The 22,032-nt window shown below is 34.8% G+C and overlaps 1 protein-coding gene across 6 annotated transcripts in view; it reads left to right on the top strand.

The window, feature by feature from the left end:
• Coq2 (ubiquinone biosynthesis protein COQ2, mitochondrial) overlaps positions 1 to 22,032 on the top strand; it is a 345,825-nt gene that overhangs the window by 278,371 nt on the left and 45,422 nt on the right. For all 6 annotated transcript variants that reach the window (XM_081738711.1, XM_081738706.1, XM_081738712.1 and 3 more), the window contains one exon: positions 4,018 to 4,211. In XM_081738711.1, the coding sequence (XP_081594837.1) occupies positions 4,018 to 4,211 (194 nt within the window). The remainder of the gene's footprint in view (positions 1 to 4,017; positions 4,212 to 22,032) is intronic.

The raw sequence follows: 22,032 nt of genomic DNA, 5'->3' as shown, positions 1-22,032 counted from the left end.
CTTATTTTTTTCTCTTATTTTGCAAGAACTTCCTCCAACTCTCTACTTTCCCTTTAACTTCTTTCCTGTTTTATTGCATGGTACAGTATTGTTGGCGAATATCATACACCAGAGAACATCATTCTTCACATCTTAAATCAGCGTTTACCAACCGGTGTCCCGCGACACACTGGTGTGCCCTGAATGGGCCGCTGGTGTGACGCAAGGAATCGAAACAAAATTATTAATTTTATAGCAATCAAATTGCAAAACATAGGGGAAAATGTATATTTGTATTTCATATTACTATGAACCTCTACTATGAATCTACAATTTTAAGTTTCATACCGGGTTACTGTTCTGTACATTTCTAATGTTGAAAAAAGTATTTGTTATCATTGTTATGACCATTATTGCTTCTTTATTGTTGCAGACTATTTTGTAACTTGAAAGTTTAAAATATCTCTCAATCCTTTCGACAAATTAGCTACATTTTTGTTTTAAAAGTAAAAGAAACTCGTTTGTTTGTTCGTTATTTAGTGATCTTCGTTCTTAGTAAAAGGTTGGATACAGTTTTTAAAAAGAAAGCGTATTTTTAAAAACCTGAGTCCAATATTTCATTGCAATTGTTTTCCATTTTTAAATTAGAATGAAAAATAAGCATAATGATTTACCACGGGGAGAAACCAATGATCGAGCTTTCTTCTCTGTGAGAAGATCGATAATCACAAAAAATACCACTGTGTTTTATATTTACAAATAATATCTATAAATGTACCGCGAGAATCCAGGTAACACCCGTAGTGTGCCGCAAGTTAAAAAAGGTTGGGAAACGCTGTCTTAAATTATAACATCCAATACAATGTTAAAGAGGTTTTGGCTTAACGCTGAGACCTGGTGTAATCCAACCGTAAGAGAGATATGGGGTGTTAATCCCACACTTCTTACTTGGGTCGTAACCCCCCCTATATATATATATATATCTTGGATTATCTTTACGTATTTACCGGCACTCCTTTCTTCCTCAGAGCTCTCTATACTTCTTAACGCAGTGATCTGTCGCAGGCCTTTTCAAATCAATAAATACCATGTGCAATCCCTTTTGTTTTTCCTAATACTTTTCCATAGTTTGTCTTAGTACAAAAATTGCATCCGTTATATTTTTTCCTGGCATAAATCCAAACTGTTCTTCTCCCTTGACGTTTCCTCCCGTAATCGCCCGTCTACATTTTTGTTCTAAATATTTGTTTTTCGTAATTTTCCTGTATCAGATGTCTATACCTGATAGCCCCAACTCTTTCATAGTTCTTCTTGTATAGCAATTGAACCTATATCTTTTCTTATTCATTTTCTTTAACGCTTTATCTGTTTCTTTCCGACATATTCTTGATATTGCTCCAAGATTTGGAGTTCCATCGCTGAAAACTTTCCTCGAATTTTCTACATTTAAGAGTTTCTTGAAGTAACTGGTCCGTCTCCCGTTCACCCTTCTTCATGGGTGAGCACCAATGCTTATGACCTTTCATTCGCCTAATATGCGTAATATCCTTCATTGCATCTAGCTTTTGCTAATTTGTGTAACTTCATTTCATCTGGTGTTTCAAGTTTGTCATACATTTCATTCCAAGCTTGCGTTTTTGCTCTAGCCACTACCATGTTTACTGTTCTACTACTTCCCTCTTCTGGCCCAGAAGCATTCACTTTTTTGTGTATTTTTCTTCACGTTAATAGCTTCTTACATTTCTTCATTCCACCACCACGTCTCTTTTTCTACAGAGAGAGTTTTCCCTGAATTTCTACCCAAAGTCTTCCTTGCTGCCATTGATATGATCCTACTGTTTACTTTGATCATGCTAGGATTTCTTTTCTACAACTGTTGTAAGTCGAAAAGAGCTCCTTTCTCTTCTGAAAAAACTGTATTGTAAATCACCAAATTGAATGGCGTTGTAAAGTTTATCACTCTTTCTCTTTCTTCGTTCTTTCTCTCACACCTCACCCACCGTGTATTCAATCCTCTCCCTGCTTCTGCCGACATGACCATTCAAGTTACCCCGCAGAATTACTCCCTCCTCACCAGGACCAAAAACCCTAAATTAAACCTGGATAAATTAAGCCTACACATATATGGGTCATAAATCAGAGCAAATGATACCTTATACGCACTGGTACTACACCGATACTTCCAGAAATTCGATTCAGTACATTTCATAAAACATCGATCTAGTACAATGTTAATAGATATGAGAATAATGTTGTTTCAATATTCTCATGTCGATTAATAGAAGGAAGGTGGACACTTTCTGTTCATCATAAATTGTTCGGTGTACAGTTCCGAATTCTAAGAGGAGAGAAGAAAGTCATACAAATATACTACTGTTTGACTCTAAATGTTGATGTTACCCTTTTTCGCCAAGAGCAAAAGAAGTCATATGATTAAGCAGTTCAAGAAGTAATCCAGAGCTTAGGACTGCATTAGTAAGCAAGTGGTGAGGTTTACAAGATATTGCAAGAAAATAATACCACCGACACACCGCTTAAGAGTGTTATTAGCTCTCTTTTATAAATATAGTTTATGTTCCGACAGAATGTGAATTCACCAATGCTACTGGAAGAACATACGATATTACTATAAGAAATGAACAGAACTTTAGCTGAAGTTATTATCCTACATCGAGAAGTATGCTACCTAACCTGTTTACGTTCATTCTAACAATAATTACAACAGAGGTAGTGGTTTGGGTTAGGGGCACTTGGTGCTTGTATACACATGTAGTTACTATTTTATTCAATACAAAAACAGATCATAATGCCACAACGAGTTGTCACTCTCTTCTGAAAAGCACTCCAAAAGAAGAAAGAAACGCACAACATTACAATATATAACAAACATACAAGTGTGTTTTTACCCCTACAAATTTATCAGTCTATGAAATAATGATATTGGGATATGTTACATTTTTGTTTGTTTGTTTTTGACTTATACAACTGCTTGAAAGCATATAAAGTGTACATCATCTTGAACAACCAAACAAAATCCATAGTTTTTATTCGACACAAATAAAATAAAATAATATTGGCCCAGATTTTTAATTTTTCTTTGCTTTTGAAAAATTTGACCTTGAAATAGTAATTATTAAAACGTAGAATTTCAGAGAAACATGACAGAGTGGGCTTTTGAACCCGGCTATTTTTAATTACTTTTGAAAACATATCTAGCTATAATTCTTGGAACAGCATTCCATATTGTGTGGTTTCAAGGTCTTTTGATTATATAGGCTCTCTAAATTTACAAGAATCACAGTTTCATTAGTTAAGTTTGAAATCTTTAAAATTTAGATTCCCAAGATGTTATGCTAGATGTATTACATTTTCTGAAAGATCAAGATCTGTGCTTTGTGGTAGTAAAAACATCTTTTTATCTTTCATAATAATCATGCAGCAGCATATTTATTACACCATTGCAAAACCGTGTTTTCGCTTGGCGCAGTAGAGAAAAGTGAGTTCAAATGCAAGGTTACGTACGGCAGTTATTTTGAGCAAGTCATTAGTAAGGTAACCTTAAATATAATCCTAACGATCAAGCTACCATGTTTAATGTTAGATGATTTAACATGTAAGACTGTCTAATTTTATAGTATCGACTTCTTTATGTCCAAAATTAATTTTTGTAGGTATTTGTAATAGAAGTAACAAGAAAATTGATTGTTTATTGTGAAAGTGATTGTTTACCGATTCTTCGTAAGACTTGTTTGCTTATCTTATCTAGTAATTTGAGATATGAAAATATTTAACTGTTACATACAGGCCACTGAAAATATTAGTACCCTGTATTTGACTGGTCTATTTATATCGAAGCTTAAGGGACTAAAAAACTGATACTACATATCCGAATTTTGATGCAAATGTGAAAATAGGTATACGTATATTATAAATCTACATAGTTTGATTGTGCACACTTCACTTAAATTTCACTTTACAAACAGCTGTGAGAAAAGGAAATTCTGGACTTTGTACTTTTCTTCTCTTGTTTAAATCCAGGTCTAGTAGTCGTGTATCCACTCATGAAGAGAGTAACAAGTTGGCCGCAGCTAATATTGGGGATGACATTCAATTGGGGAGCGTTGCTTGGTTGGTCTGCTGTTCATGGCATCTGTAACTGGAATGTGTGCTTACCCTTATATTTAGCAGGTGTATCTTGGACATTGGTGTATGACACAATTTATGCTCATCAGGTAAGAATATTGCGAATCTTAGATCGTATTCGATGAAGGTAGTATGCTTAGGTAGAGATGATAAAAGGAATAAATAAATAAGAAAGAAACAAAGAAAATACTAGGCAGGAAAGGATCGTCCATGCTGTACGAAGTGTGGATCATTTATCAATGAAATTAAACATTCAAATTGTATTAAACTTCCTTCTGTCGAATGAAGAACAAAAGACTGCTATGGCTAAGACCTAATTGAAAAATCGTTCTTGTTAGGACCGAAGAAAATGATAAGTTAAATCTGTTATCGAGAGTACAAATATTTAAACTCTAGAAATTCTTTCAAATGTTTCTATTTCTGTTTTATTCCTAGGTTTGTTAATAAGCGTAAACACATTTGCAAATTGTTGCATGGCTCTCAAATCCTTGGATGTATAGACAAACTACGTTAGATCAAGTGCCTTTTGAACCTTAATATTTTCTTTTGCTATATTATATGTATATTGCATTTAGTGACTTCTATGACTCACAATCCAAGTACTGAAACACCTTACAGATATCAGAGTTAACCTTTGGTCTGTTAAGTAAATCTAATTGGTTCAACTTCCTTTGTAAATTTTTTGTTGAAAACCCGGTTTTGTATTGGTAGTTGTCAAGATACTCGGTGTGTCATCTGTTAATCCAGGAAATAGTGGACAGTGATCCATTTAGTGCTCCCGGTATGTTCTTAACCTCTTCGATTCTTAATTGTGAGTTTTAATTAATAAGTTGTTCATGGTACGTTTTCTATATCTGGTACTTCTGTAATGATTAACGAATTTAATTTATGTACATTTTGTAATAATTATTAACCATAACTTGAATGTTTACTCAAAGAAACTTGTTTAAAGATTTCCCTTGATTAAATGAGAGTAAACCGATCAAAATTTAGATTTTGTATGAACTTGATGTGGCTTTTTTTTGTAGATTTTTGTCGATATTTTCTCTTCCCCTTTTTCCATCCTTCCTTTTTTTCTTTCTTTCTTTTTATCTATCTATCTGTCGATATTTTTCTTTCTTCCTTCCTTTTCTTCGTTTCTTTTCTTGGCTTGGCTTCCTTTGGCTTGTGTCATGTCGTATCTTGTCGTGAGCTTTTTCTTAGTATTTTATTGCTACACCTAAGGTGATTATATTGAAGGTGATTTCTATCAAATTTTGGACTTTCCTTGGGCGAATTAGAGTCTTTCACGTTCAGGTATACAACAGCATTCAATATAAGACCTTTATAAACTTCCGAATGCACTGATTGAGTGAATAAATAAATAAATAAATAAAAAAAACTTACCTTAGCTTCAGATAATTATAGAACAAATTAATGTATGGATTATGCTTATAGTCAGTTTGAAGTAAAATATGCAATTATATATTTTAGAAAATACTGTCCGTGAGTAGTGTGCTCGCCGACTCGGCGACGCCGAGGGACGTTATCCTTCATACGTTGGACGGGTTTAAAGCCATAGGTGCCGGTACTACCAGTAAATATGTAGTGCATTAGTAAAACTATTAGTGTTATTTTTTATTACATTTGATGGTAACACAAGTATTCTTCAGTAAAATTTGATTTTCCAACAACAACAGTTTAGTTCAATTATTTGTTGCTACTCTTCAAATAAGCGTTCTGTAGAATCAACACCACCAATAGCGTAAATATTCTTGAGAAATTTAAGAAGCTTAATGCTCGGAATTCCGAAGACTACGTAACGCGTACTATTTCAACTGCTGAATTCAAACTTCCGTACTAGTGGAAGTTTCGTTGTAACTCCTGCATATTTGAAAAGAAAAGAAAGAAAAAAAAGAAAAAAAAACCGCGAAAGAAATGCTCGGGAAATTCCCGCAATTCAACGCACAAAGCGTCGCAACTGAATACTTCAACAACAAAACTATTTATTTTACGCTAGAAGATATTGAATTTAATTTAAGACATTTTGAAACATTTACTTTATAAAATGTGAATTATACCTTTGTTAATTGTTTTAAATTAATTTCCTGGAAAGAACCGTCTTGCAACAAGTGCTCGGGAAATTCCCGTAACTGAACGCACAAAGTATCGGGCGTGAACTCCAACAATAAAACCATTTATTGTACGCTGGAAAATATTTATGTCGTGTAAGACATTTTGAAACATTTATTTTATATATCATGAATTATATCTTTGTTTTAAATTAATATATTTGGTGTTCATATTTGGCAAACGTCACTGAGGCTCCTGGGATGATTTGATCTACATTTTTTCGTTCGTATACCTGTACCACACATACTACAGGATATCACTTTCGGTCTTTTAAGTTTAAATTTTTAGGGCACAAGCACTAGACACACTAAATTTCTGTATAGATTTTGGCAGCATACCAACGTAAAATTTCAAAATGACTGCTATTCTTTTTTCAAAATAACAGGTATTCACGCCACAAGGCGCAATTTATGGTCTTTTAAGTTGACAAGTTCAGAGTAGAAGCACAAGACACTCTAAATTAGCTGTATGTACTTCGGCAGCGATCCAACGTAAAATTTCAAAATAGCAGCCATTTTTTCAAAACAGCAGAGAATAGAAAATTGTTGCAAGTTGTGACAATAATAATCTTAACATATAAATCACATTTTAACACTTTTACCTCAAAGACATTGAAATATTTCGAAAAAACCCAACTAACCCGAAAACACCTGAAAAAACCTGTGTGCGCCCAGGCGGGTTGGGCTTTTTTTTTTTTTTAAAAAAAAAGTTTTTTTTTCAAACCCTGTTACTATTCCTGTTTTTGTGCTGAATAATAATTTGTCATGATTCTGGATGTGTGGGTGGTTAGTGGGCTGTATTTCTCCCAAAAGGGTGGTTGGCTGGGAGAAATTCTCTCTTCTTTCATCCACTAGTCTGTCAACCCATTCTTGGATGCTGTTTTCACTAGCAATCCTCCAGAAACTGTGCTTTGTACCAGTATCAGTCCTCCATAATCAGTTTATTTTCTCAATAACATACTCTTCAGTAAAATTTCATATGAGATTATGAGATTATGTCTAAAAATGAGTATATCACACAACTCCATACTCAGTTGAAAAACTTGTAATATAATTCCTTTTCCCCCCCTAATTATATCTGTCACACTATCACGCAATGAAGATGCCATGAACGAAAAATAGACTTCTGTTGTTTGTAAATTTATTCGCTGCACAATTAAAATGTCATGTAGAAAGAGTGAAAATACATGTACTGGATGTAGGTGGATCGGGTGGATATAAGGGGAATTGGCAGGCAAAAAACAAACAAGAGAAAAAAGCACTTTACGTTCCGCTTTGCATATTTAATGATTGTGTATTATTACTATACTTGCATTAATATTCATTGCATAAGCTATTGAACTTTTCATTTCACTGTTGTAAGTTTTGATCCTGTTATACCTTCCTGTGTCGAAGTCTTGGAAAATTGGTGATTTGTCCTTGAAACGTCTTGGAAACATCCTGGAAATTTTTTGGGGAAACAGATTGGGAACCCTGTTACTATTTGTCGAATCTCTCTCTCCGTGTAGGTAGTTTTTATTCCTAAGGTGGAAGTTCTGAAAAGTAGGTGGGTTTGGTTTTGAAAGGATTGAAGACGTACAAACAATCAGAAGGCTACGACATAGGCATTGCGCAAGAATGCATTGAACGATCCAAAATAAGTAATTTTCGATGAACACTTGTTTCCTTTGTAAAGATCCAATTTCAATTTCAAATTATCACACTGTAAATTGTATACGAAAATTATCGTATGACATATTATGTAAAATCGTAGTGGAGAGAAATTAGCAATATGTTCTTCGCAGTTTTTAATCTCAAGCAGTGACCTCAAAAAACATATCAATATTGCGTCAAAATCAAATATCTTACCAAATTTCTGCGAAAACTTTTCTTATCGTATTATTTAAACAAGGAAACTCCGAACATGGAGAACTCACCCTATGTATCACTCTTCCTTAACTGATTTCAACCAAACGCAGTGAGAATGATCATAATACAGAACATATACACTATATTGTTATAAATTGATTTTTTTTATTATTAAATATTGAATAATTACTGGAAATGGAAAATAGTTCTATTATCACGTTATGTATATTTTTACTTACTCGATGGGGCAGTTTTTACGCACTACTAGCACCATTGAATTTTAACCCCAAACAATAAGCTTATGTCTTAAGATCGAAGGATGTCACGTGACAAGTTTTATTAACATCGTGTAAATTTTATGAAAGTTACCGTGTTTTGTTCTACGGAGTGATAAAAATACTGAATGGTAAAAAATACGTATAATTAAGAAATATTTCAGCTACACTAAAGGAACTACAGTTAATCTTAAAATACATTTGTGATTTAGCTGCAGATACCATTGGTAGAAAATAATCTTAGAAAAATTAATTCCAATGCTTAAAAGAAAATTATATTTTAATCTAAAATAAAAGCCGAATTGTTGACATTAACTAGAGAGTTTAATAAATTGTTAAACTTTTTCTCAACCTGCGTTTTTGAGAAAAATGTATATATATATTTTTTTAAATATTAATAACTTCTTAATATATTAACAAAAACAAATGGCTTAGATAAGATTCAGAAAATGTAACTGAAAAGTACCAAACAAATAAAACATTTCAATAACATTTTTGTCCAATCTTATTGTTGAATTTATTTTTATTTTGTTTTATTATTTTTTTTATCCGTAACGTTAATTAGTAGGGAGTTATGGTTTCGCCTAAGAAGATTTTAAATACTGTTCTTCCGATGAAGAGTTTGTTATTTCTCATTGCTTCAAAAGATTCTTCGTGATGTTCGCTATGTCTCAAGTGTTTCGATTCCAGAAATAATGTGTATCTTTGTATTTTATGTCTCCAGAAACAAAGTGTATCTTTGTACTTCGCGTCCTTTTCATCTTCTCCGATTTTGTTATGAATTTTGCTTTTGATAGTCATGTCAGTGTAGCTCTCTGAATAACTGCAAGTGGCTTATCAACTTCTATTGCTTCGAAAGGTTAAAAATACAAGCTTTTATAACGTACAAATTCTTCCCAGTTGGGGTGCCTTTCGTCACATTTCTTGTATACTTTATGAAAACCAACACGATGGCAATGCAGTACGAGGGAAATATGTGTATGTTGTATTTGCTTTTCATGTTTACGCACAACTATTTACCTTTTTATCTTTTGAAACCTGTTTTAGTGTGATGAGCTTGAAATATTTTTCATTACCAGTTTTGAATAAAAATTGAATTTTATGTTCCTTTCTTTTTAATTTAAAGAACAGTTTCTTCCTTTTTATTAATTACCTTTAGTTTTATTTGCGTTCCCAAGAGAAGAATGTATGTACTGGATATCAGCATTTTCTTTCGCGCAAACTTTTATTTTTTCAGATAAATAAATATGTTTATTCTGTTTTTAATTTAAATTTCTTTATAGTCTTATGTTTAGATATACAAAATTAGATTTAATTGTGAATGTTGTTTATGTTTAAAAATAGTGTCACTTACGTAGCAACGATATATAAAAGTTTGGGGATAGAACAAGCGTCATATATTATCTACTAAACTCATAAAAATAATATTAAATAGGCGACATGTGTGTGAAACTTTCATCAGAGCCATAACTCATTAGTGCAAATCAATATTAAATGCAGATCTGAGTAATTTGGGTAAGAAATGGATTTAGTTCGTCTATCGCTGTCTATTTTTGTCTGCAAAGAAGCTTCTTAATCATAGCAAGAAAAAAATGTGGTGCTTAGTAAAAGTTACAACGTGATTTTTTTTTTTTTTTTAAAGTTAGTGAAGTGTTTCTCTAAATATTAATGCTTCACGTACTTTACTTTGTTTACGTATACCGTATTTGCGCGAATATAGGTCGCACCTAAACTTTTGATACAAGATTATAGAAATAATAAATTTCGAATATAGGCCGCACTACTAAATTTACGAGAAAGTTCAATTAGATAGTACTTTAAGTTGCATTTCTTTCCTTTCCCTTCTTCAAGTCTCGCATAACTAAGGGTGTCTCATCACCAACAGGACAGGTTTTGAGCATTGAGAGATCTGGTGACGTGACTAATTCAAGCGAAAGTGTAAGGAAGTTCAAAGTTGATTTATTCGAGGAAAATTGATCATTTGGTTTGTGAGTGACGATGGGAAAGAAGCGTACTAGTTACACAGAGAAATTTTAAACTTCAGGTTATCAGCTATGCAAAGGAGCACGGAAAGTGGGAAGCTGGACGCAAATTTAATGTTGATGAAAGAAACTTCGTGAATGCTGTGCAAGTGAAGAGAAACTCTTAAATAGCTTGAAAAGTCGGTGTTCAGTTTGAGGGCAAAAGTGCAAATATCCAGATGTGGAAAAAGATTTGCTTGATTTTGTATTTTAAAATAGGAAATGTGGATCTGCCGTTACAACTGAAATGATTCAAATTGAAGGCTGCAAAATAATACGCGTGCATGTCATTTTGAAACTGATAATTTATGATGTGAGGGGGAAAATCTCGATTAGGCCGCACCATAATTTCTCAAGCCAAAATTTAGGAAAAAAAGTGCGGCCTATATTCGCGTAAATATGGTATTTCTGTGTTTCAGGTAAAAGGCGAAATGTCCATTTTTCCGAAAAATATATTTTTTATTGGTTCACATATAATTTTAATTCTCCATTGAATATTTTGAACCCTGACGCCCGAAATCTCATAGGTATGTAGATAACAAGTGATAAAAAAGTCGAATGTGCTTATATTAATTTCGTAGAAAAATCATGTTTTCTTGTACTGTAAAATTTTATAACTGACAACCGATCTTGTACCTCTGAGGTGTAAATTTTTCAATTTATTTGAGTTACTTTGTTGATGTGCTGAAAAGTTATCTTTTGTGGTATGTATGTGGAAAGGGGGGGGGGATATTTCTTTTTATTTGTATTACTGATGATATCTATAGCTGAACAGACGGAATGTTCTAATTTTAATATGAAGTGCCATTCTGCGCAAAAAAGTTATCTCAGATTTCCACGTGGGACCCACTTTCTACACTTTTCTTTTAGAGGTGAAAAAGAGAAAGAGCTAGATTACATGTTAGTGGAAATTTCTTTTGGTAGTCTAATGGTTGTACTCATCACAGTTAAAGGTCACTATAATGGTCGATATGAACAAACATATGAGGCTCAGGGAGTACCGTTTAATTAGTTAAGAAAACCAATTGACAGTATATGTATTAGCTTGGGAAATACTGTAAAGTGGGATGACTGGATTCCACATAAGTTGACTGCTGTTTAGAAAATGATAAGAACAAACGTCAGTGGTGGTTTTTTTTTTTTTTTTTTTTTTTTTTTTTTTTTTTTTTTTTTTTTTGTCTCGTCAGAATAGGGATGTTTCTTGGCAGAACACTGACTTGCTATGAGAAGTGAGTTATCTATGATACTCTGCTATAATTGGTTGACACGATATAAACCCACTCAATCAACCAATATCATCACTACTACATCAAGAGAGTGTTATGCTTTATGTTTGTGGATCTCAGGCTAAGGTACAACGCGAAGTGCTGGCACCCCGTATACATCAATGCTACTGGGTAATCGCAAAAATTGAAATGCATTCCACACAGTCCCGTACATTGCAAAATGCTTTTGACACACTTCCCGAATATTGCTTCATCGGACTACTATTTGTTCCGTTTGTTAGACAACCGTCTGCGGAGACAGTAGTACCGAATCCCGATGGGAATTCTTTCTTCTGATTGGTACGTCGTAATTTATGTTATTGCCTTTCTCTTTGTACGGACAAAATTCGTCTTTTTTTTTTTTTTTTTCAAATGGGAGGAGGAGAATAACTACTAAAATGTTTTCATTTCGAATGACATTAAGGTATTTTATTATATGATGCCAATTTCTGTTTATTGCATGTTTTTAATGGTAGCACTGTTGTATATATGAAGTAATGTGTAAAAAACACTAAAATGCATTAAACGATTATTTGGTAATATATCTTGCTGATATTTCTCCTGGTGTGTGTCAGGAAGCAATAGTTCATCCTTTTCCATGACTACAGATAACTTAGATTAATATTCAGTAAAATATATCTGCTAGAAGATATATAAATAAAAATTCTACGAAAAAATAAAAGAAAAATATGAAATATTGTGACATATGCTAACTTACATGTGTTGTAATACCTAGTATCTCATGGGTTCTGTCACAACTTTAGACTGGCATAAAGAAAGAAAAATAGAAAAATATGAAAATTCACCACTCTATTTATTGCCTGTTAAGAATACATTACAGTAATAGTAATTCGAAGTGTTCTCTTCTGGCTTTCACATATGCCTTCAAACGTCGTAGTCAGTCATCAATCATATCACGTATGACACTCAAGTCTAAACTTTTCAATGCTCGCTTCATTGCGCGTTTCAGGTTGTTCAAATTTGATTGTTTTCAAGATAGACTTCAGTCTCCAGAACATTCCACAAGTTGTAATCCATAGGATTCAAATCGGGACTTGAGTTTGTGGTCAATGTTGTCCTGAAAGCAATGTTGCACATGACCAGCTGCACATGATGTGGGGAGTCCTGCTGGAGCAGCCAATGTTCATTTCAGAACATAGCCTGGTTAAGGGGTTTTACAACCTTGTCCAATAGAGTATTTTTGTACACATCAGCATTTGTTTTGACACTTCTTCCACAAACATATACTTCTGTAGCATTACAATAAGCACCCGAACCACACATGAACAGATGGGGGATAATGTCCTCTTTAAACACGAAGAGCAGTTTGAGAGGGTCTGTTTTCTGCTGTGGGCGTACACCTTGTCGTACTGTTTGTTTCGTTTCTTCTCATCCGAGAAAACCTTCTCATTTTTAAAGAGAATGTTTTTGTACCCATTATTCGAGTGCTAGCGGAGTAGAACCTTTGTTCTTTCCACCCTATTTCTATTCAGCCGTGGTGTTAACAGATGACGCATGGTCCGATGGTAGGTCCAAAGTCCTTAGTCTTCATTAAAAACCCTAAAAATCCTAGAATATTTCTTTGGAGATTTTCATCTGATATACAAATGATTTTGTTTCCGGGCAGCATATCTGCGAATTCATTCTCACTGTCTTTTAACTACTGCGGTGATTCGAATCGTACAAGATCGATCAGATCTTTCTGTCGTCAGCCCTATCAAGTTCGTCGTACTGCTTAATGGTTCGATAAATAAACCTTAATCGAATATTGAGCAGTTTCGGCAGGTTGAGTATTGTGCTTGGTAAGTATTGAATTTATATAGCGCAATACTGTTACTCAATTCTGTTTTTAGACCACTTCGTGACACCCCTTACAGTATAAGGACAGTATTGTTTATTTCACTTCTGTATTCCCCTCTTATTTTATTAGTGCCATTGGACCGCCTGCGCAGTGTTTGTTTGATCAGGGGTTGTAAAGTAAACTTGCGACAGAACTTATGAGGAGACTAGGTATAATATAGTGCACTTAGTCTGTTTCTTTCCATTTTTTTTTTTTTTTTTAATATATCATTTTTAATTGAAATTACGGAAGTTCTTATTTGCCGAGGCACATATTGAACTCAAGTTGAAAAAGTAGATATAATATTATTTTAATGCATTGCTGGATATTATAATTGTTACTCAGATAAGGATTCGTCTTCTCAACCTCAGATTTGCAGAATGCGTAGAGAATGGAAGGTGATTAGCAATGCATCTTCTCGATGCATCGCGTGCACTGGCCACATCCGATGGAAACAATAATCGGAGGAAGAACGCAGAGCCACAGTTCACTAGAAGCTGAGTGTTGGCATGACGTGTGTGTGCCTGAACCTTCGAACAAATCCTCGTCTTTGAATTTGATCAACCTAGAATTGTGGTTTATCGCTAATACGAATTATTCTTCCGCTAGGTTAGTGTCTAAGTCAAAACCATATATGACGAATATGAAATCAATGACTTCAGGAAGATAATATACAATGATGTTTATGATACCAACAGCGAACCATCGGATCCTTTGCGCAGCAAAGGCATGTGCACATCGGATTCTTTTGCAGTGCTTTTGCACAGCAAATGCGTGTGCAGCTGCAGTAGTGTCGTGAACATCGCGCACTGAGAACCAAATGAAACTTTTGACGAATATCATTCCTGTCTGCCACTTCATCATAGCGGAATCCGTGTCTAGCGATAATCATTCAGGTTACATTCTGTATCACCACATCGCTTCATCACTCGGCGTCATGGTGCGTGGTCCATTGTATTCTGCATCCGCCCATGTCATTGACTAGCCAACGGTACATCATTATGGTGTTGGATCTGGCTGTAGTTCCTTTGTTGTAGAGCTTGCATTGAGTCACTTTCAAACAGAATAACGCGCGACGGCATATAGTACACAATGTCTTAGACCTCCTGAATGAAGACGATGTTGTATTGTTTCCTTGGCATTCGCGTTCACCTAAAATCTTGCCGGTTGAACATGGTAATGGGGTCTGGCCATGTGTAGCAATGTGTGGATTGCTTTAAACCAGGAGGACATCCAAGGTCTTTTCCTTAGCCCCTTATACCTTGTCTCAGCACGTTTGCATACATAGTACTCTGGGGTTTCTGCTAGGGTTTCGTAGAGCTGTTACATATTGCATGGAGCAGTAAGTTTAATCATTTCAAATTCTACTTTAAGCTGTCTGCCACAATTTTTTCTTTCTTTCTTTCTTATGATACATTTTTATGTCCGGCAGAGACTACACTTATTCAGTAATTTCAACTATTAAAAATTTACAAATATGAAATCTTTCAGTTTTACATCCCATGCTTTTGACGTGTACACTGAAAGAGACGGTGATAGTGAAAATGAATGAGACAGTGGATAAAAATGTTTGAGGAAACGGGAGAACTTTAGGAAATCTAGGTATAGTTCGCGGCATAGAAATTGTCACAAAAAATCAAAGTCCAAATTAATAATAAACTCTTGCCCCGTGTTCTTACGCATCCACAAATACATGCTTGAATCGATTAGTTGCTTCCAGTATTCAATCCAACTCCTCCCCCTCCTCCACCTCTCTTTGTCTAAAGCAGTATGTGTGACGTAGTACACTCTTTCCATTCAGCTGAAAAAGAAACAGGAATCAAGTTTACAACGTTATAGATTTAAAAGAGTCTTTTCCATTCGTTTGTTCTGAAATATTTTTAAGAGACTGAATTTAAACAAAAAGTCACACAATCTTCCCAGAGCTTCATAACGACCTTTAGTTTCATTCTTGCCCTTCTTTAAAGACTGCAAACTAGTAAGATACTCCTTAAGAAATCTATGGAAATTGCCAATAACGGCAGTAGGTTTTGTGCTTCCTAAAGTCTGTAATGTACGCACAGAGCTCTAAAATATCTACTAACAGAAATGAGTGTTATTCAATGATTCATTTTATTTGTTTTCAGTAATTGCAAGCATACGTTCCAGGGGCGTCATTTGGGCAGGACACGATGGTGTAATTCCCCCTCCCTTTTGCTTCATAAATACGTATTGTTTGATCAAATGTATAGTAATACAATAATAAAAAAAAGTGGAAAACTTATGTCGGCTGAGAATCTCCTCCCCATTCCGAATAAAATCTAAAAGACACTGCTTTTAGCAAAAAACCTATAGCGTTACGATAGCACATTGCTAGAGAGCTTACATTTGGTTTCAAGAGTCGAAGGTTGGATCTCAAGCCATATGACTTCCTGGGTGACATTGAGAGAGAGAGAGAGAGCGAGAGAGAGATTCAAGTATGGAGACAGAGAGGGATGATTTGTATACACAGATTTAGAATTGGGGAAAAATGATCGGACAGCATTCGTATTATGACGAAAATTCTGATTTTGTGAAAGATAAGAAGGGAAGTTTTCGAACTGCGAGGATCACATTAGGAAGTAGTCGAATTAAGGTGGAGAACTCTTTTTAGAGCATCAGATGATTACGAAGGCAGAGAGAGATTTTGAGAATTGAGGAATTAAAAATTTTAAAAATCTGAAGCTTCCGAGACGGGTTTCGAACCACGAACCTTGTAGTTATCGAACCATGAGCTACTGAAAGCTAATTTAATGGGGTATTCCAAAAGTTGACTCGGTGGATGTGCCGTTCAAATAGGACGTAAACCTCTTGTAACTTAGTTACAATATCGTGGCAACTGGCGCAAATCGCGGGGAGACGAGGGGGACATGTCCCCTCAATCTTGGATATGGGAGGGACTGTCGCCCCCAGTAATCTGGCGTGAAAAGTGCTTTTTTTTGGGATAAGTGTGATTGTTTGTGTTCGACTGCCATAAAGGAGTATAAGATGAAATTAATTCCTCTTGGTCTTTCCATCTTTCAAACTGAACTTCGTGCTGTAGTGCGTTTAGTAGTCTCATCAATATGTATTAATTCCACTTCCGCTACTTGGACACAAATTGCAATAAATGCCAGAGGGGGATATGCCTCTCTCCTCATGCTGGAAAGTTGTCTCAGCTGTAGGTACGGGCACAAATTCCGGGGAAATGGGGGGATATGTCCCCCCAACATTGGAACTGGAGGTTCTCCCAATAATCCGATTTGAGAAATGCTGGCTGGCTTTTCCACTTTTAATGAAAACGAAGGTATAAGAGTGTGCGTGACGTAACCTCATGTGAAATCTTATCTCCTCCTCTCCCCTAGGCCCTAGCGTACGAATACTATATAGACTACCCAATGTCAGTAGAACCCATCTTTTCAGTAAATGCGAATTTCATCTATTTGTAGTATCAGCCTAGGCATCTACTCCTGCTTCGTAAGCTAACTAAATCTATTTCCTATGGAACCCGGTGATTCAGTGCCGCGATCACAAAAGCTCTCCATTGATTTCTATCTTTAGCCAACTGGATCCAGTTTCTACTTTGGATTCCTATTTCTGCGAGATCCATCTTAATATTGTCCCCACATCTGCGCCTTGGTTTTCCTAATGGTCGTTTTCCGATTGGTCCCCCAGTCAAGACTTTGAAAGCGTTTCTACTTTCTTCCATCCTAGCTACATGACCTGCCCACATATGCCTCCTAGACTTGATGACTCTAACAATATTTGGTAATCCGTATACATTATGTAGTTCCTCGTTGTGAAGTTTCCGCCATTCCCCATTTCCGTTCCTCTTGGGTCCGAATATTCGTCTCAGGATCTTGTTCTCAAATACATTCAATCTACATTCTTCCCTCAGAGTAAGAGACCATGTTTCGCAACCATATAGAACAACAGGCATGATTATCGTTTATGTAGGTATTTTAAGCTTCAAATTCCTCGGCAGAATTAGCGACGACAAGAGATTTTGAACTGAATAATAACACAAGTTTCCTGTTTTAGTCGACATTTAATTTCTTCTTGAATATGATTTTCGTTTGTTAATAGTGATCCTAGATATTTGAAAGTATCCACTTTATCAAAAGTATTATTTAAGATTTTAACGCCTTTATAATTTGCCGTATTACGGTCCCGACGCACTTCCATGTATTTAGTTTTCTCTGCATTTACTTCTAAACCCATGTCCCTGCAAGCGTTTATAAGACCTGCATTTCTTTCTGTTGTTCTCCTATCATCCCCTATTAAATTTACATCATCAGCGCACGACATAACCTGGTAAATACCGTTCAACTCTAAGCCCTGGTTGTTACCTTTGATTTTATTATTTACCAAAGTTAAATAATAATGGCGACAACGCATCTCCTTGTTTCAAGCCATTCTCGACGTGGAGAAAAATGTTCCTGCCCGGACTTTACTTTGGGATTCATTTAAACTTGCCTTACTTAATCTAATTACCTTTTTCGGTATTTCAAATTCTGTAAGAACGTTGTACAATGTTTCTCTCCTAACGGAGTCGTAAGCCTTTCTAAAATCAATAAATAGTTGATGTATCGGGCTACTGTATTCCCACTTCTTTTCGAGTATTTAGCGAATGGTAAATATTTGGTCGATAGTTGATCGATTTCGTCTAAATCCGCACTGATAATCCCCAACAATTTCATCTTCGAATGGGGTCAATCTTGCTAATATAATGTTTGAAAGGATTTTATGAGATGTTGACAGAAGAGAGATGCCTCGATAATTATTACAGTCAGTTTTGTCCCTTTCTTGTGGATTGAAGCAATGATTGATTCTTTCCACTCTTGTGGCAGTTCTTCCTTGTTCCAGATAAGGAGGATTAGTTTGTGTATCTTATTCCGCAAATTTTCGCCTCCAGCTAAAATTAACTCAGCCGGAATTTCGTCTATACCCGGAGATTTGTGTTTCTTTAATTATTTCTTTATAGCGATTTCTACTTCTATTCGATTGGGTTCTTGAATATACGGTTCTGCGGGGTGTATCTCCCTTTCTCCACGCACATTAGTTTTTGGCTGCGTGTTAAGCAAATCGTCAAAGAAATCTTTACATCTATTTAAAATGCTATCTATATCAGTGAGAACTGTTCCGTCAGCTATCTTTAATATAAGCACGAGGTTCATAGCCTTTCTTAAATTCGTTGATCCCTTTATACATGTCCCGAATGTTTTTATTTTTACTATCAAGTACCTTAACTTTAGCTATCAAAAATTGCGTTTCTTTGTTTTAAAAGTTTTGGAAGTTTCTCGCCTGATGTCTACGAAATTTTGTATAGTTACTTCATTCGGATTTTGTAGCCAACGTAATTTTGTCTGTTTCATCTTCCCTGTTAGTTTAGTGCATTCCTGGTCGAACCTTGGTTTCTTCTTATGTATTTCCGCGTGTCCCAATTTTTCTTTTGAGAGAGGATGCTTCGTAAGAAAAGAAAAGAATTTAATTGCTGGAATATTTTTCTCCATAATCTTAAGGTTACATCTGTTAACTAAAGAGTATATGACATACGCCAGATTTCTATAACGATTCCTGTAATGGTATTGAGATTATCATCATTTTGCTCAAATAAGAGTATTATTGTGTCATACGTAATTGATATTCTTTCTTCATAGTTTTGGGGAAGTCATTATTTATTTTATTATATTATTATAAAACAATTTTAACTTTGCTCTTTGTAGATGCCTAATTAGAAACATACCAATTATAAACATGCATGTATCCAGATTTCAGAATGTGTTCATGGCAGTGATTTGTAATACTGATATGTACTGCTACTTCATCTACATCGCCTAGTATATAATATACTCTACAACAGATTCATCTACCGTAATATGAATTTCATTTTCCTTCCCTAGAATAAGCCTCAAATCTGCCCACCTCCCAATGTTGAAAACAACCAATGACGTATTTAGGATTTTGTTTCGAGGGCCTATGCCCAACACAGGAAAGGAAATGAGCAATTGCCCACCTGAGTTTGAGAATTAAATATATTTTGATTTATGCATAAATTGAAGTTATAATGGTAAGAATTGCAGACCGATAAATCCTGTATGATATTATACGAAACTTTAGGAGTGAATTTAACTCTTTATTCTATTCATACAAGGAAAAGAAAGGATCCTTTTGCCTACCTAATTTCCCGGGCTAATTATTCGCCCGTTTTGATTTTCTTTAATTCAAACATTTCCTTCTTTTAAAAATACCTAAACGATATAATTTTTCCTTTTTATAATAACTAAAGTCCCATCATGTTGATATCCGCGCAAGTTGTTGTGGAACACCAGTTTCGCTTATCAACTCCTCTTAGTTTAGGTGTTACTGATGACGGCTGACTTGAATCACAACTGACAACGGTCGATAAAGTATGATAGGGGAAACGAAAGAAAGTAACATCAAGAAAAGGAAGCAGAAAAGTAGAAAAGACGAAAGAAAGAACGAAAAGGCGTAGTTCTTACATGGAATGAAATTTAACAAATACAGTATTATTTCTGAACAAAAAGCATAAGAAAATGGAAAGTCAATGACATTCTTAGAAATGGTAAGAAGGAATATTGTTGTACGTGGAATGTGAAAAGCTAACAAATTTATTTCGGGGCAGCTTGAGCCCGATAGCCCCCTAAACACGCCACTGAAGACGATTCTGCTTCCCTGAACCTCCATACCATTGTTTTTCGACTTCATAAATGTTTTGTGCATCGCTTTTATATATATATATATATATAAATATGGGAAAAGTCTAACCCCCCCAATGTTGAAGACAGATTTGCGCCGATGGACTTGGCGGATAATTGACCAGGTAATGGCGACTGCTTTGGAACAAATCCAGAGTATGAGAATTAAATCAGTCATATCTGTGATTTCGTGTGGAGAAGAAACAAGCTTGTGAACCAAAGTTTTAAGAACAACTCAAGTTATTAATATAAACTTCTCAGAAGATTATTCGCTTATATCATCATAAAAGAAATACGAAAGACGTTCTGAAACGAAGAAATACAACTTTGCAAGCAAAGGCAAAGAAACCTAAAGTAACGAGACTAAAGACGTATCATTTATCGCGTAGTGGTCGTGCTTCAGTGGTCAAGGCGCTGGATCAGTAATCTGGAGGTTCGTGGTTCGAATCCACTCTGACACTTCTTTTACTTTAGGTTTTTTGATGGCGATTAATCAACGATGACACACGTTTTATTATATTCAAATATTTGAATACTCGGATGTTTCAATACTTGAAATATCAAATCTTCATGAATAATAATAGTAATAATAATAAACTAATAACAATTATTATTATGTCGTAGAAGATTAAAAACTAGGAGCTAATTATCGCTCAGGCCATACCATTACAAGCAGAAACGTGACATTTGGGAAGAATATTTTGGTTTTGTTTAATGTTGCCCACGAGAAGCGGAATTTTTCATCTCGTTTCTAAAACAAAAAAAAAAAAAAAAAAAAAACAACAACAAAAATCGAGACGGGACAGGGCTAACCAAAAGAATTTCTAGAAAATTTCTTGAAATATGTAGAAAATGTTACGGAATTCTCAGAATTTCTACTACTAGTCAGGGAATGTTCAAACGTTCGAAAACATAGTACCATTCTGTAATAGCATGGACATTTTTTTTAATCATAATTTTTCATGATCACTTCTCTGCAGTATCAAACATGTGATTTGAGAAACAGTTTTCTATTGGTCCTTTAACTTTTTATTTGGAACAGATAGTAATCGACAGAATAAATGATATTAACAAAAATTATGTGGAAAGCAAGTTTGTTAATATTTGATTCAACAGAGAAAGGAACGCCAGTAATCTGGAGGTTCGTGGTTCGAATCCACTCTGGCACTTCTTTTACTTTAGGTTTCTTGATGGCGATTAATCAACGATGACACACGTTTTATTATATTCAAATATTTGAATACTCGGATGTTTCAATACTTGAAATATCAAATCTTCATGAATAATAACAGTAATAATAATAAACTAATAATAATTATTATTATGTCGTAGAAGATTAAAAACTAGGAGCTAATTATCGCTCAGGCCATACCATTACAAGCAGAAACGTGACATTTGGGAAGAATATTTTGGTTTTGTTTAATGTTGCCCACGAGAAGCGGAATTTTTCATCTCGTTTCTAAAACAAAAAAAAACAACAAAAAAAATCGAGACGGGACAGGGCTAACCATAAGAATTTCTAGAAAATTTCTTGAAATATGTAGAAAATGTTACGGAATTCTCAGAATTTCTACTACTAGTCAGGGAATGTTCAAACGTTCGAAAACATAGTACCATTCTGTAATAGCATGGACATTTTTTCTAATCATAATTTTTCATGATCACTTCTCTGCAGTATCAAACATGTGATTTGAGAAACAGTTTTCTATTGGTCCTTTAACTTGTTATTTGGAACAGATAGTAATCGACGGAATAAATGATATTAACAAAAATTATGTGGAAAGCAAGTTTGTTAATATTTGATTCAACAGAGAAAGGAACGCAGATATTGTAA

This window comes from Thermobia domestica, chromosome 14, assembly GCF_964235325.1.
Source record: "Thermobia domestica chromosome 14, izTheDome1.hap1.1, whole genome shotgun sequence".
Taxonomy (NCBI): domain Eukaryota; kingdom Metazoa; phylum Arthropoda; class Insecta; order Zygentoma; family Lepismatidae; genus Thermobia; species Thermobia domestica.
This window is presented reverse-complemented; position numbering and strand designations above follow the sequence as displayed.